This window comes from Passer domesticus, chromosome 7 (genome assembly GCF_036417665.1).
Source record: "Passer domesticus isolate bPasDom1 chromosome 7, bPasDom1.hap1, whole genome shotgun sequence".
NCBI lineage: Eukaryota > Metazoa > Chordata > Aves > Passeriformes > Passeridae > Passer > Passer domesticus.
Genome location: NC_087480.1, coordinates 53,256,256 through 53,272,829, shown reverse-complemented (window position 1 = coordinate 53,272,829; position 16,574 = coordinate 53,256,256). Strand labels below are relative to the sequence as shown.

General features: G+C 40.8%; 1 protein-coding gene across 7 annotated transcripts in view; it reads left to right on the top strand.

Annotated features, from left to right (window-relative positions):
* The window catches only part of TESK2 (testis associated actin remodelling kinase 2), a 106,402-nt gene that overhangs the window by 76,789 nt on the left and 13,039 nt on the right, over window positions 1-16,574 (top strand). For 6 of the 7 annotated variants that reach the window (XM_064428719.1, XM_064428713.1, XM_064428718.1 and 3 more), the window contains one exon: window positions 9,778-9,924. In XM_064428719.1, coding sequence (XP_064284789.1) covers window positions 9,778-9,924 — 147 coding nt within the window. Of the gene's footprint in view, window positions 1-8,608; window positions 8,707-9,777; window positions 9,925-16,574 lie in introns of those variants that run through there. The other variant, XM_064428720.1, reaches the window with a different exon arrangement.

The window sequence follows — 16,574 nt, the reverse complement described above, 5'->3', positions numbered from 1 at the left end:
TGGAACAGTTCACTTAGGTTCTCAGTTCAATTTATAAAAAGTGGCTGAATGTGCTCTCAGCAAATGTAGTTTGTGCCTTGACAGCCAGCTCTACCTCATCCTTTCCCTGTGCTATGCGAGGCATTGTAGTCTTTCATCTTCAAAGCAGTGTCCTTTTTCTTCTGGTTTTATTCTCTTCAGAGCAGTACAGCACGTCTCTCTTCAACCTGAGACATCCCCATATGAAAGACACACAGCAGTTTGCAAAACTGAAGAGGCCCATTGCTGGTCCCTTGGTGCTGTCAAGAAGCACAGGTGCCTCTAGAAGCAGCCATGTCCTGATTCACTGGAGAGTGCTGGACAAACCAGCTGTACTGGCTTAGTGGGGGGCAATGTCTACCCTAACTATATTTTTTAAAGAGTGCATGAGAAAGCAATAAAAGTTAAAATTCTGTTTTCAGTGATGGTTCAGTATAGGTTATCAACTCTGAGAAAGCTGAGTGAAGGTCAAAAGAATCTGAACACCCTCATCTGTTTTATCAGCTAAAGATTTCATTTTTGTTGAAATGATTCTGTAGACACTTGCACTGAGCTTGTTCAACCAGCTGAAGAGTTGCAGGCTCTGGTACCCATGTGTACCCTGTGCTGAGATCTGAGTCAGGCTGATTAAAAATAGGGATTAACCTGACATCTGAATACATCAGTGGATGCAAAATCAAATCTGAATATGGTACATGTAATAAGTAAATTAGACTGTTTAAAGTAAGTAGAGTTTTAAAAGTTTGCAGAAAACGGAGGGGGATGGCCGTGGTTTTTAGAAAGTGTCCCACCGTAAGTCTTATGTTGTAACTTTAAGGCTTCATGTATTATTTTGTAACAAAAAAAGCAATGTGTCTAACACAGTGAAGTTATTTCACAGAGGTTTAGACAAAGTACATATTCTTTACTCCTATATGACTTCCCTGGGAACCTGATATTTTTGTGGATTTTTTAAAAAGAAAGAAGACTTCAGTCCCAAACAGAGCTTGATGTGCTGCACATACAAAAAAAAATCCATTTAAAATCACACAAGGGGGTCTGGCTTTCAATGACAGGAGGCAGGAAATTTAGTGTTCAGACTGAAATTCCACCTCCAGTTCATACTCTTGCAGCTTCATGTTGTGGCATATGTGGTGTGCTTGACCCTTCGGTTCTTTCTCCAGCAAAAATGATACAGGTCTCCACAGGAGGTTCAGCTAAGTCTCTCTGATTTGTAGCTTTGCAGTTTTGAGTGCTTAAATATCAAAAGTGAGGTTTTTGGAAAGCATGTAAAGGACTTTATTTAAGTTAGGTGATATTTCAAATATTTTTCCCCTACATCTGGTGCTTGCTTACTTTTTTTTTTTAAATTAATGAAAGCTGACCATCTTGTCTGATTGCAGTGATCAAAGACCTGGGTTTCCAGAAAAACTCTTAATAGAATTTTTTGAAATCTGTTTGGGTAATTTGTACCTGGCCATGCAGAATGCAGGGGCCTTCATTTTGAAAGGAAATTCATGTTGCTCTACCTGGTCATGAGAATTATTCTGAGGAAAGAAAGGTGGAATTGATTCTCAAAAAGTTGCAGTAAAAAGCTCAGTTACAGGAAGCAAAAAGCTGACAAAACCATTCTTCTGGAGGACACAAGCTGGCATGACAGGCACTCTCTGAGGAGGGAAGCTGGCAGATCAGTTAAAGGAAAAACCTGCTGTGGGCTGGTGGTGACCAGGTAGATTAAACACTCGGAGACAACTCTGCAGACCAAGGCTGTGCTTTTACCAAAAGCAGAGAAGCAGTGAAAGCTGTGTGAGCCCTGCATTGTGCTGCAGGCAGGGGGAAGCTGCTTAGATGCATCTGCACTGTGTGGTTAGGCGAGAAGGGTGGGTTCTCACAGAAAGAAAGCTCAGATGTAAAAAGAGCTATAATCAGAGACACTAAAGAAGTCCTCATGTAAAGGCAGAAGCCAAGATTTTTAAACTAAAAGTCTAACTTGAGGTGCACAGTCTATATTATGCATGCAGGTGCTAGATGAGAAGTGATGAGCCACCAGTTATTTCAGTGAGAACTTCTGAGCTTTTCTCCCTTCCTCTCCTCTATTTTTAAAAGTTAAATCTTGGCTCCACAGGCTACACCTTGGCTTTAATTATTTCCCCCTCCTCTCTCACAAGAGGATGATTGACTTGTTTTATCACTTCAGAGCCTGTAATAGTCCACAAGAAACTTTTATTCATTATTTTATTTGAGATAGGTGCATCTAAATATTTTGTGTTCTGAGGAAGCCTTGCTAAATATCTTGCTGGTGCTAACCTCTTCCTCCTTTTTAGAATGTCTCAAGGATAGAAGAAAGATAAGAGGCAGATAAATGTTCAACTGAAAACAGCAAGTTCCATTGTGTCATTCCTTGTCCCCTTCTGCCCATGTGTGAGGCACACACATGTGGGTGGGTGCTCTGTGTGTGGGTTGTGTGGGTGTTTTTGGGGAGGGGTTTTTAATATCTCTGTTTTGACACTCACTGTAAGCCAACTGGACCATTTGCCATTGCCTCAAGCAAAGAAGAAAAGCATTTTTGAATTTCCACCTGTGATTTCTTTTATTGGTGGCTATGTTAACTAGAGTGAGGAGATGTAAACTTCTCAGCTGCCATGGTATGGGGGAGAGAGAGAGGAGGAGAGCTGAACACTGTCTTGAGCACTAGATTTTCCTGTTACTTCTGTATATGAAGAGAGGCAGTCCAGTTAGGTACTGTGATGCTGGCCACTTTTTGCCTTGGAATTTTTTTCTCACATATTTTCAGTAAATTCAGTTTGTATGTAGTGCTTTCTCTTATTTCCCCCCTTTGCAGTCTGGATCCCAGGAAACATACTCTTGAATTAACAAGTGTTTTGTAGTTTCACTCCTCATTTTGCTTTACTTATCAGCCATCCAAAACATTCAGAAACTGAGTTGTACAAGAAAATTCCTTTAATATTTGCTTTTGCACACCAGTACTAATAAAGGATCTTGGTGCCTTCTATAATTGGCAATAAAGTGTTTGAGCACCCTCAAATATAAGTGGATGTGTTGAGTGGACGTGGGAGTGTTGAGGTTTGGAAAAGTAGTCTGAAACAGCTCAAATAGAGTATTCCTTGTGCAGAATTTAAAGTTTGTACTATGAGAGGCCTTCATGTGCTCTAAGTTTTGCTCTCAGTAGATCCTTGTACCTGTTTCACAGACTTCGAAAAGTGAAGCAAAGGGGTTATTTTTCTGCCATCTTGCAGGCATACAATCTGTGGGCTGCTGCTGCTGTTATTTATGTGGGGAAGGTGAGAAAGACCTTATTTAAATGAGAAGCTCCTTGTTAGGAATTGCAGCTTCTCAGCAGAACTGAGTCTGGTATGTTTGAAATGCTGTCAGTGTGGATAGAGCCTTCTGCTCTTAACAGAAGTGTTATTGTAGAGGCTGTTTCTCTTGCTTGTGTCAGCAACAAGGTACTTTCTCTTCTATGCCTGTGTGCTAATTTATGCCATATTCCAGATTCTTATCTGCACTGAGACTGGGCTCCACTTAGAATCCAAATGGTTGTGACTTCAGATTATAAATGCAGGGTTTTTTGTTAGGCTTTCTTTGCTTTCTGGTTTTTTTCTACTAATATAATTACAGGAAAAATGGTTATCAAGGTCAGTTTGTATAGATATACTGGGAGTGTTTTCCGGTTCCAACAAAATAAGCTGATTTCCTGCAGTATTTCAGACCTGAGTATGAGTGAGCGTCCATAAAACTGCCTTCATCCATGTGGGTTGCAGCAGTGCATTGTTGCCATGTGCCTCTGCTGAAGACTTACCAACAAGAATTTGTTTATAGCAGCAAGCAGCCAAGTGAACGTTACATTTTGATTGAATGGAATGACAGAAAAGGGCTAAATTCAGCACACTGACCATAAGAGCTGTTGGAATTAGAGAATTAGAGGAAGACAAATCTTGCTGAATTCTTTTCCATGCCAACGCTTGAATGTTTGGAATGCAACAAATGGTTTTCATTACAGCTCCTTCCTGAGTTTGTGCATGTTAATTCTTGTTTGCCCTTATAAAAGAAGCCATGCCTGTACATGCCTTTTCAGAAGGAGGAGCTAATGAATTAATCAATGCCACGACTGACACAGAAGAGAAAACAGAGGTAGATCTATTGCATTTCTTGGCTTTTGGTTCTGAGATCTGAAGAGTGACCAGGCTATGGCAGTTGACAAAGCTGACCCTTTCCTCTGTGAATAACTGGCACTTAAATTTATTTTAATCCTGTAACGGTTAACACATTTTAAAAAAGTACATAATATTTTATTAAACAACAAGATTGTTTGTATTGGTAGAAAAGCAGATGAAAAATTGATTTTGGGTTACAGATTCTTTTCCTTCAGTTTTCAGGAACTGAGGAGCCTTCAGATGAAGACTTTTGGCTTTGCTTCTGTTCTTTCAATTAAGTGGTTTTTCCAAGCCACTTGTGCCCTTGTGATCCCTCATTAAAAAGTTTGATCTTTGTTCTGAAATGTGTTTGCTTCACCTGTGTTCTCTTTCAGTATTTGTGTGTTTCTCCGTGGCAACGTTAGTTGACCTGCTGAGCACAAATATACTCACCCACCCCAAATTCAATATCCAACTTGTTCTGTTTCAATGATTAATTTATTTTGTTTAAAACAATCAATGGAAATGGAAGGTTACTTGGGTCAAATGGTTTTGTAGATTTTTAAATTGTGGGTTTTTTAACAAGTGGAGGTCTGGGAACCAACTTCAGATTTTAAAAAATGTCAATTTAATCTCATCGTCAATCTCACTGTATCAGCTTGTATTCTCATAATGTAGTTTTGGACATAGTGATCCTGTCTTTCTTTTCCAGTTCTGCACAGCTGAAGGTATTGAAAACTGTTTGGGGAAAGGACAAAACTTCCAGTAGCTGATTATGCCAGTTGTGTCAGAAGGGTACCTTAGCCAGAAGCCTTCAGAGCAGTCACTTAGAGACTGCAGCGTGTGACAGATGACTGTTAAATGTGGGAGAACGTGTCTTCCACGTTGTGGTTGTGTCTTCTTTGAGACAGGTGGTCTAAAACTGGTTTTAAACTTCTGCAGAAAGCTTAATGAAAAGCTCTCTACTTCCTTCTATTAGGCATGAGTTACCTTCTTACTTCCAGCATTAGAAATGATACAAGTGTGCAAGCTCTGTCTGTTTTGACACTCTTGCATGCTTTTGTTAATCATGTCTGCAATACTTTATTTTGCTTTCCAGAGTATTTCTACTTATTCTGGGTTTTGCTCTGATGTCTCTCTTCCTTCTCCATGCAGAAGGCGCTACTGCCACAATTCTAGTTTCTCTGTTCTCCTGCATCTCTACCTGTTTCTTCAATGTGTTTTAGCAGTATATTAATCTGTTGCTATCTCAATGTTTGTCTTGTGTTCTAGATCCCTGGAGCTCTTACTCTTTACTTGCCTCCTTTGGTTTGTCACCTTAAATGAACTCTCCACACCTACTTTTCTTAACCACTTAATGCCTTGTCTTTGGCAACATTTGGCCAACGGTACAGGAGAGTCTTGTGGTTATTTGTTGCTTTTCAAATGACAGCCAGTGACATTTAAAGTCATCTAAATAGCAGGCCAATATTTTTTCTGGCTTTCCTGTGTACTATCTGTTGGCTTATTTATATCAGACCTACACACTGAAACAGGATTGGTTTTCAAAATAGCACTGAAAATTCTTTGCAATTCCCATCAGTCTCCTCGCTCAGACTTGGCAGTATTTGGAGTTTTTGTTTTTGAGAAATAACTGTTAGAATTGAACTGTATGAATCTGATGTGCCTTTTCTTTAAAAGCTTCTAGTTCTCATATTAATGTTTAAGCTTCTGTTTTGATTTTTGAAGTAATATCTGACAGCTGAAGTTGGGTATTATCTGACAGCTGAAGTTCATTATTAGTCTCTTGAAATGAAGCATGTAAGGCTGTGCTTAAGTACCGTTATGTGCTGAATTTCTTCATTTCATGTGCTTGAGTCTGATAATGTGACTGCAATTGTGTTACACGGCAGCTGTCCTATGATGCTGATTTTAGGTTAAAGTAGCATGACTGTGGTACAGGGATAAGTTGTACACTGCTGCTTCTGCATTTCGTAGCAGTAAACGATAACATCAGAAACCTCTTCAAGGTTCTTTGATCCAGCAATCATCTGTGCTTGGCTGAGCTTCTGAGTAACTTGTCCTTCAAAGGAGCTACTGCCCTCTTTCTTCATATTTAGGAGAGGTACCAGAAGTGCAGTTTAGCTGAACTTTTGTTTTCACAACAAAAGTATAAGCTCTTACATTGGATTTTTAAAAGGATGTTTTTGTGGACTAAGATGCCAAGGTCTTTTAAACCAGTGTTCATCTTGCTGTGTTAAGTTGTAGTAAATGCAAAACTAAACAACCTATAGCTGTTGCTGTCAGACTGGCAACCAGATAAGCTGGCTTTTGGTGTCTAGTTACATGACAGAAAAGTAGCATGAGGAATAATGGGTAGCTGTTTCACTGCAACCTGATGATACAGGGCTTGAAAAGGTCTGAACACTGCTCTATTTAGCTGTGATGTCTCTAAGAAACGTAGTGCCCTTTGCTTTCATTGTCATAGCTCAGTCAGATCTCTGTTCCAATTGCTTGTAGACTTATGTGATGGCTGTTGTTGTTGTTGTTGTAGTAGTAGAATAATGTTTTGAGATAATGTGTGTGCTGTAGCCTTACTGTACCAGTACTGTGTCAGGGACAGAATAAAATCCAGTGTTCTCTTTGGGAGAGGTGGATTTTCTGTCCTTCTTACCACACAGAGCTGATTTGTGCCAGTAAGAGATGGAGAACAAGTATTTTTCTCTTTCAGTTGCACTGTCAATTAGGAAGTAATGTACATAGTTTTGTGTCTGTCCTGAAAAGGCATTGTTGAAGTCCTCTGAAAAAAATAGGCCATCGGGCTGGCTGTTTGCATTATCAGCCTGAATGACTGGAAGAATTGGATTACTTACATGACGCTGAGGGAGCACTGTGCAGTGCTTGCCTTAGGAACAATTCTACATGCAAATATTACCTGCTGGCCAGCTAAAACCTGAGCTTAACTAAAGCCTTAAGATGTCTAGGAAAATCTTAGTTCAGTTGTTCACTTGATGGTTTTCCTCATGTGCTTCATAGGCATAGAAATTAGAGCCAAAGGCAGAACTCGCATCTCTGATAAATGAGGGCTGTGCACTTGCTGGGTGGCAAGGAGGCCTGGTGGGTTTTTGGAGATATGCTGGAAACAGGTTTGACTGTCTCTTTTGTGGATGCTGTGTGCAATGTGTGTGTCAGCTGTCACCCACCCATGCTAGAATCTAGTCCTTGCAGTTAAGATGGGTGAATGACCCAGCAAGCCTGTTTGACTGGACTGGAAGAGTGCTGCAGGAATGTATATATTGGATGCACTTAACTAATATGGCAACAATGGATCAAATCAGTAGGCTGCTGTGTTGAAAAGGAAAGCAAGAGCATGCTCGATATAGTAGCCAGCTATTGTCCCATTTCATTGTGTGTGTCAATACTCCTAGGGGCTGCTTGTTTATTAGCATTTCTGGAGCAATTTGTGTCATGGAATGGCACAGTTCAGAGAACAGAAAATGGAAGCTGGGTCAGTGATTCCCTCCCCCCTTGCATTGTCTTTCCAATGAACTCGAGTGTGGCAGTGCTTTATGTGGATGGTCTGTTACTGGCCTGTCAGAAAGGTGAAGTGGTTTGGGATAATTGCTAAGTGTCATTTTATAATTGAGTTATTCAACCAGGTGCTTTGGTGCTTTCTGTGCCAGGTTGATCAGTATTGTTCCAATTTGAACATGACTGGATGAGAAGTGTTGTTTGCACTGGTTCAAGCAGGCTGGGAATATATAACATGTTACTGTAGAAATCTTAGTTGCTGTTTTTTCCTTAAGCATGATAGCAACTTATGTTGAAAAAAAAAATCCTAATTTTATTGAGCCTGGGTTTTGGGGTTTTTTGGTTTTTTTTCCTTGCTTGCTCTATAAGGTCATCTAGTTCCCTTAGGGGTTCAGATAAAAGAAACGAGAAAGATCAAAGCTGGAAAAGCTCAAAGCAGCATTGTTTCCAACACTGAACCAGGTTGGCTACAGCTCTAGTTGGTCTTGAAAATCTCCAAGGATGGAGATTGCATAGCCTCGGAGTGACCTGTTGCAGAGCTGCTCTGCCCTACTGGCACACGAGCTCCTAGCACAAGGAGCAGGTTGTTCTGGAGAGAAGGGGGTCATGCCCTGGGCTGCCGGTGAAATGTGCGGCTGTGCATGGGCTGGGATGAGCCCTGCTCCCAAGGGATGCACACAGGAGCCCCCAGCTGCTTTGTGGGCTCTGTGCCAGGTAAAATCGCCTTGTGCCTCCTCTGCCCCGATGATTTTGCCTCCTCAGATGTGGAACCTGTGTATCTGCTGAAAGGGTTTGCAAAATTCACTGGTGAGATGAGCAGTGGGTGGACCTGAGCTGTAAGGAAGAAGCTGTTTCTTGCAGACTGTTGAGGAGGTGACCTGTGACGCCCAGACCTACCAGCAGATTCCAACTTGTGTGTGTGTTCTTTCCTTGGTGTAGCTCAGCCTCGGGAGATCAGCTACATCCATCCATCCTGCAGGGTGTGTGGCTCATGTTGCCTGGTGTCCCGGGCTCCAAGACACAAAGAGCTACAAAATACAAGCAGGTTCCAAGTTTCTGAAACAACATGAGCTGCAATTTAGGGTTTTCTTTTTAGCATGAGAATGTTGCCACGTTTTGTCTGAGTGAATGACACAGGAAAGTGGTTTGAGAGAGAGTTGGACACCTGTGTGGCACAAAGAAGTGAAGTTGGTGCAGTCTGGCACAGGGATACGTGCGTGGGCCAGGCTTGGGAGCAAATTGTCCTGTCTGCTTCACTTGGGTTTCCTTGACAGAAGTCACTGCATTGCTGCCAGGTTTTCCTTCTGGAGCAAGCTACTCTCTTTGCCTGGTCCCTGGGGGGACTGGGGCTGGGAGTGGAACAAGAAGCTGCTTAAACACCACGTAGCTGCTGATGTGGTATAAAGGATCTATACATAAAGCATAAGCTGTGCTGCTGTAGTGATGTTTCAAGCCCTGGAGTTGCCTTGTCTTAACCTGGGCTATGTTACTTAGTATCATTTAGGTGCTGCTTTGTTTCACTGTCTCTTGTAGCATTTATCTTTTCCTTATTGTGCTTTCCTTTTTGTGAGGGCTACCATTTGATGGGGTTGATGTAGCACTGAACACAGGGGGAATCATATTGCTAATTAGAACTCATAGATGCAGCAGTGAAAAAATAGAACTTACAGCAGCACATTGTAATATTTTTCTTTGATGCCGTCTCAGTTCAAGGAAACTCGGAACTTGATCAGGCTCCATTACCTACACTTGGATACTTGGCTTTGCCTTTGTTGATTAATTCTATATGAAAGTCAGCTCTGCATTGTTTTTGCCCTAATTTTCCTCAAGCTGGAATGAGAGGGTGATATGATATTGTAGGGGTTTCTGAAGGGTCTATTTAAATACCAGAGTTAAAGCAGTGGTGGCTGTTGCATCTTTAACATGAGGACATTGGTACAGGGAGACATTTTCAGCTTCTCTTGATCTGCAAACTTTGTGCCTGCCAAGCCCATATAAAAAAAAAAGGTTTTAATGTGTAACTGAACTCAAGTCACTTGTTGTAGTGATGAATTTTATATTCCTGACAAAATATTAAGTTAAATAATTAATTACAAATGTTTCTTTGTCTTTTCAGTACATCAATTGTGGTAACCTGGAACAGCTACTAGATGGCAACCAGCACCTGCCCTGGACAGTGAGGGTGAAACTGGCCTATGACATTGCTATGGGAATCAGTTATCTTCACTATAAAGGCATTTTCCACCGAGACCTTACATCCAAGGTACCGTTTATAAAGTTAAGGGAATTTACTAATGAAGGTACTGAAACTGATTGTTGGGTTTTCTCCCTTCTTCCATTCCATACAGAGAATTGCTATTATATAAGGTGTGATCTAAGACATTTTGAGAAACAAATTGAAATGCTCTTTGTAGAATTAAAGCTTTCCTCAAAACATGTTCATAGTTTGTATGGAAACTAGAGAAATTGTTGTCATGAAGGAAGATCATCCCTTAAATGAGTTCAGATTAGGATTTCTCATAAAGCAGCTGCAGAGTTTTTCTAGTTCTGAATTCTGGTTCAGTGAAGTATTTAAATCCCTGGATAATTAAGCACAACAATCTAACATTTGGAACAGGTTAATCGTATAAAGAACCCAAATTGAGGGGATTATTACAAATGCACTTCAAAATCTCCTTGTTGTTTTTGTTTCCCTGTGTATTTCACAAGTCTTCTGTAGGAAGAGTGACCTTTCATTACTAATTCTGCCTTAAGTGCAATCCTGGTTTATGTTTCTTTCATTTTTGAAGTCAGTAAGATCAATATAGTTTGCCTAAAATTTTCAAATTTTGATTTTTTTTTCCCCAGAATAATATATGAGTGGCAGAGTTTTCAGCGGACATAGATTTATTTTTTTCTAGTTGTTTTGGTGGCATGTTGCATGACTTTAGTTGGCTGAAGTAGCTGGATAATTCAAGCTCAGCTAGAAATATTGACATAGGAGCAGTGCTGTGTGAGCAGATTGTCCCACTATTCACCCTGGCTCTTAGCACCCACTGCAGCCTGTGCTGAGGGCTTTGCTGTCCTGTCTGTCCTGTTGTCTGGTGCTAATGAGCTGGTTCAAACTCACTGGGGGCCTGCAACATGAAAGTCTTTCAAAGCTCTTCTTGAGAAGGCTTCACCATGTCACTTCAATCAGAAGCATCCAGAAGAATGTTAATTTAGTCTAAAGGGAATTATTTTTTAGGATTAGAAACAATTTTTAGAAATAAAACCACAACAGAGTGTGTTTACCAGTGAGGCTACTACAGTTTTAGGGGTTTTTAAAAACTTCCTTAGTGCAGTGTTAAACAGATGTGGAGTCTGCATTTAGTCAAGGTGAAAAAAAAGTTCAGCTGGTAGATGAAAGAAGTACTTTGGTGAAGTCATAAAATACTTTCTTGGCTGTTCTTTCAAGTGAAAGGCACTGAATTCTGTAAGGCAGAATATCAAATTTATGAAAAATACCCAGACTTGGAGTCATGTCACTTTGACATGATATGCTCAGAAAGCTCCATTTCAGTCACTTTGGAGTGTGCAGGTAAGAGATCCATAAAAATATCTGAAAAGACAGCTTGGTGTTTCCTTTTCTTTTTCAGTTCAGGATGTATTTTAGTGCGTTTAAGAGTAGAGTTGCTGCAAGGAACCACAGTAACTAAGGTGAACTGAGTGCCTGCAGCATTTATTGTAACACATTCCGTGATGGTCAGTCATATGAAAATCCAGTTCCTGGGCTCCCTGTGAATGCCTTTGTTCCCAGCTTTACATAACTGTATGTCATTCTCTGGGGCTGCCCTGCCAATGCTTCAGTGTTATCTATTGTTGAATGCCAATTGTTTGGAAAGCTGCACCCGCTGGGAGGGGTGCAGGATGTCCCAGGAAGAGCAAACTCATCAGAGGCCACGGGAAGTGGTTAAGGTTATTGAAAAACAAATGAACAACAAATCAAACCCCAAGAATTCACTAGCTGTTATGCTGTATTTGGATGGTTCTTAGCACTAAAGTTATAGTATCTGTGTGAGTCACATTGAAAGCTGTCAGCTCTAAGAATAATAGAGAATTTAACTGATGGCAGCTGTAGTCTGTATTTTTCAATTTCTTTGGGATTTTTGGTTTGGTTTTGTGTTGTTTTGGTTTTTTAAGTTTAATTAATTTTTTTAATGTGATGTATGCACTTTCCTTGTTCTGTTTGGAAAGGAAGTAGATGAAGCACCTGGCCTTAAACACTCACCTTAAACAACTCATGTATTTTATTAGCATATTAAGGTATTAATGACACAAACTTTAGATCTGTTGGGCAAACTACTCCCCTTTTGGGCAAAAGTTTGCGCTGCTGGCAGGCTAAGTTTTTAAAAAGTAACTTTGTTCCAAAGCAAAGCAATGAAAATAACCACAGGTAAAACCTGTCACCAGAATTTTCAGTTCTCAGACTTCAGCTTTTGGCTACTGCTTGAGAATATGCCTTGGCTTTTACCAGGTTTGTACTGGTGATAGGATGGGCTGTCTTCATTCTTACTAGTAAATAGTGTGTGAACAAGCTGAAGGAAGATGTGATGGACTCTTGCCTTGGGAGAGAACTGGGATTGAACAAAGGCAAATTCAATACTGCTCTGTATTGTCCTTCATTCTTCAGTAAACTTCAGTGATTGATGGGATGGCTTTATTGTTCAAATTAAGGCAAAGACAAGGGTTTAGACATCTGCAAAAGTCAGAACAGACTGAGTTTGCAAGGTGGGAGATTGGAGTATTTTTCTATGAAACTTGCTCACCTTGACTGAAGTGTGAACAGAATGAAACAGACTTTCTGTGCAGGAATGTCTCCATGCTTTACATGTTACATTTGGGATGATAGCCCACTGCAAACAGTCCCTTTAATATGAATTTTACTAATTTTAATTAATTTAGACCCATACTTCTGCCTTTCTGTTTCTGGTAAACCTCTAATTCCTGGAGTGGATGGTGTGATACATAAATTTTACTGTGATACATAAATTTTACTGTGTCAGTTATAGCAGAAGAGTTGTCTTGCTCTTAGCATTATACGTGTCAATGTATTTGATGCCTAACAATTTAAAGAAAGAAAAGTTCCTGTCCCCTGCCAATCTAAGATTGGAAAATAAGTGTGTTGAGCCATTAGTATATAGCAGGGTGATCTCGCTTCCTAATTGCACCATGTGGAGAGGAACAGAACAGCATTGATACTGCAGGAGGCCAGAGGGAAGAACGGTAGAGAAGAGGAGATGTAGGTCATTATAGTCGATGTGACAGCCCAGGGGCATGTCAGCCCTCATATCCCACTGGTGCCCTTCCCCATGGCCTTCTGTCAAAAAGAGAGGCAGTGCTGGTTAGAAGGGATGTGCTGCCCCGACAGCTGCTGCTTCCCCATGCCATGAGCAGCTCAGTGCCTGGGCTCTGGGCTTGGGCTGCTGTAGCTGATCAGGCTGAGCTGCCCTCGTTGGGAGCAACAGCCTGGCTTGAATCTGTCAGAAGGTACCAGTGGTCAGACTGGCCATTTGCAGCCTGCACAGAGTAGGGGTGTGGGCAGAGCGACTTGGACTTTTTTAGGCCCAGGAATGTGGTGTCTGCACTTCTGACTCTTCATGAAGTGATTTACGTGGAAATGAAGCCACAGATGGGTTCTGACAGCCAGCCTTGTTGGCTTCTTCCCTGGTCTTGGTCCCTGCCAGTCCCTGGCTTGGGCTTATGCTCTTTCTGCCTTAGTCGTGCTCTCAAATTCCTCACACAGCATATACTGTTCTACTCTATCCCGGTGTGCTCTTTGCAGAGATGGCAACAGAAGCATCTTATACAGGGGTCTCACCATGTTTCAAGTTGAGAACATGCCCAATTCGGTATGATACCATAGACTGATATTTTGACAGTTTACACCCCCTTTAAAAATCCACTACCAAAACTCTTGATTAAAAACAAACAGGCAAACCTCCAAACAAATGCCTTTTAACTTTGCAGAATTATACATAATTTATAATCAATAGTAGGTTGTGAGCAGTTTTGGGGAATATTGTGACCTCCATTGATGATAAAATCTATGAAGAAATGATAATCTCTGGGCACATGCATATATAAACCTGTGTATGTGTGTGTATTCCTGTCAACATCTGCTTCCACTTCACAGTGTGTAATGGCTCAGCCTTCTCTCACTGAGAGAGGAGCAACCTCAGTTACTATGGGACAGAGTCATGTGTGTAAGCAATTACTGTGGATTATCTGGTGTAACATAAATTCACTGCTTTTGGCCTTGAAAGTGACACGCCCTGCCTTCCTACCTTCTATGCTGTTTGCTTCTTTAAAACAAAATAAACCCCAGGCTGTGAACAGCACCTTTGTCTGATGAGTCTCAAAGTTGGTGCTGCAGTTGCAAGGTCCCCTTTGTGCTGGAATAAGCTCTTGTCTGGATATTTTGCACTGAAAAAATTAACTGTTACAGACGGCTATTTCTAATGACTGTCTCAATACTAAAAGTCTACTGATACTTTGGGAAGTAAATGGAACCTCTCCCTTAAGCATAATAGTTTGAAAAGTGTAACTAGTACTGTAAACTTCCTGTTACACATTTAATTCTCAGTGGGGTTTCTCCTAGAGAATAGCACTTTTTAAACAGCTGATATGTCTCAATTGGCCTTTAAGTATTTTAATTTGGTTACAGTCATCAGAAGGTTGCAAATGACACTGCCCTGGCATTTCTGTGTTTTCTGGAGTGCAGTAAAATCTCTGAGGAGTTTAGCTAGTATGTAATATCATAAAATAAAACTACGATGTTTCTTCATCTAAGCGACTTATTTTTAACTCTGAAACTCTGGAGTCTATTTTCATTTTTGTTTATGTAAAAGGGGGAGTAGAATATTGCATTCATCTTCGTAGGATTATGCTGTGCAAAGCAGATGTTAAGCTCCTGTAACACACAAAGGGGGCTTTATGTTCTTTCACATCTGTCTGCATAAACAGCTCTGTTAACTCTTTCAGACTCATGTGCAGAGCTCCTTGCTTCTATTAAGAGACTGCCTCAGGAAGGACTGATGAGGTCCCTATTTTGGGAGGGAAAAAAACCCTCAAAAACTCAACTGAAGTCAAATACTGCCCTCTTTGACTGTGTGAGCTGCCAAAGGAAGAACATCCCTGTCCATAGAAGTCCACAAAGAAAGCCTGAAAAGGTCACCAAGTTTTATTGCCTTGCAGCTTATACAAATAGTGCAATAGTAAGTCAAAAGTGCTTTCTCAAAGCTCGTGTTGTGAAGCTGCTTGGCATTTCATTTCATAGGCAGTTGTTGAGAGGCTCTTTGCACTAGTGAAGGGTTTGAACTCTTGCATCTCTGAGCTAAAATCCATTGATGGGACTTCATACCACACTGAAATATACTATTTTTTTTTGGTGAAACTGTTGGAAGAAACAGTGCAGTTTGTACTATTGTACTGTTCCTACCAAGATACCACCTCTTGATAAAATTCAAAAGCTATTTTTAACCTTTTAGTCTCTACCAAAGCTTTGTCCCTTTTTGATCTTGATTTATCTTGTTGGTAGAATGTGAATTCTTTCCGTCTTTCACTGAATGCACATGAACCACAGTGGGCTGTGTTATGTCACCTATTTATGAATTGCATCATAAATCTGGTAACTCCATTATCTGTGCTGTGGGTTTGGCATTACTTGAGTGGGAAGCATGGAGAAAAGGAGTGTGGTGGTGCTGAGGGCTCACCTTGACTGCTTGGAGAATCTCAGCACAGAATGCAGCTTTACCATCTGTGCAGTCCTGTCCTGAATGAGCAGTACAGGCTGGAGATGTGACATCTGACCATGCTGGTGTATGCAGAAAGGGTTTACTAATGATTTTGCTAGGAATGGGCTTTCATTCTTTCTGGGTTCCAGGAAGTCAGTGCTTAGCTAAGTAAAAATTTGCTCCAGATGAATTAAATCAGTTTAGTTTCACTACAGTGAGCATTTGTAGTGATGCTGGAATTTTATTGTATGGTACATGTCACCTGCCTGTGGCTGATTTAAGTGTGAATAAAAAAGTCACTCTTGTATTGGAATGCATAACCTAATGAATTTAAATTCACACTCAGCACTTCATGTGCAAACAAAAGACAAGTGTGCACTAATGAGAGAACAGTTTGTGCAGCCCACCACAGCAGAGCAGCTCCTATCAGCAGGAATGTTGCCCAAGGCTTTCCCCTGGTGCCTTCTCCTGGTGGAATGGCCTCTCCTGTGGGACCTGTGGACCCCACAGCAGTGGGGTGTCTGTGCTGTTGGGTCTCTCCAAATGCTTGCACTGAAAGGGAGCCTGGCTCTGCTGCAGGCAAATCCTGCTCATCGGGGAAGGGGCTCAGAGCTGTCAGGCAGCATTGATTTAATGTATGATTTATCTAGGAATAACCTACTTGTGTAACAGTTCAGTGCTGCACCTGAAAGCTGAGACTGCCTGGGGCTTGGTGGGGGTAGGATTGTTCAGCTTCAATTGATGTATCCCTGTCTAACGGGATGAGTTTAGATCCTGGTAAGAACCTGAAGGAATATTTGCTGTCAGGATGATGTTTCATTTAAGCTTCCTTTTGGTAACAAAGCAGGCTTGTAAATTATTGTGGATCTTAAGATCAGTATACAGATTTTTAGTTATGTTGCAAATAGTTCTTAGTTGGGATGTAAATGTTTCCTCAAAATTTTGGAGATCAGGGGTTATTGGAGAATGACAATGATCCATAAAACCCAGAAGGTAAAATTAAGAAATGCTGTCTTGCTTCTCAAAATGAATAAAAGGAATAATGCAAGAAGGAAACTTAGATTTCAAAACTAGTGCTTACAAATTATAGAGGTTTTAAAAAAATGTTGAATTAAGAATCATCTTTAGTCACTGAGAAATCTATGGCAGAAAAGTAACC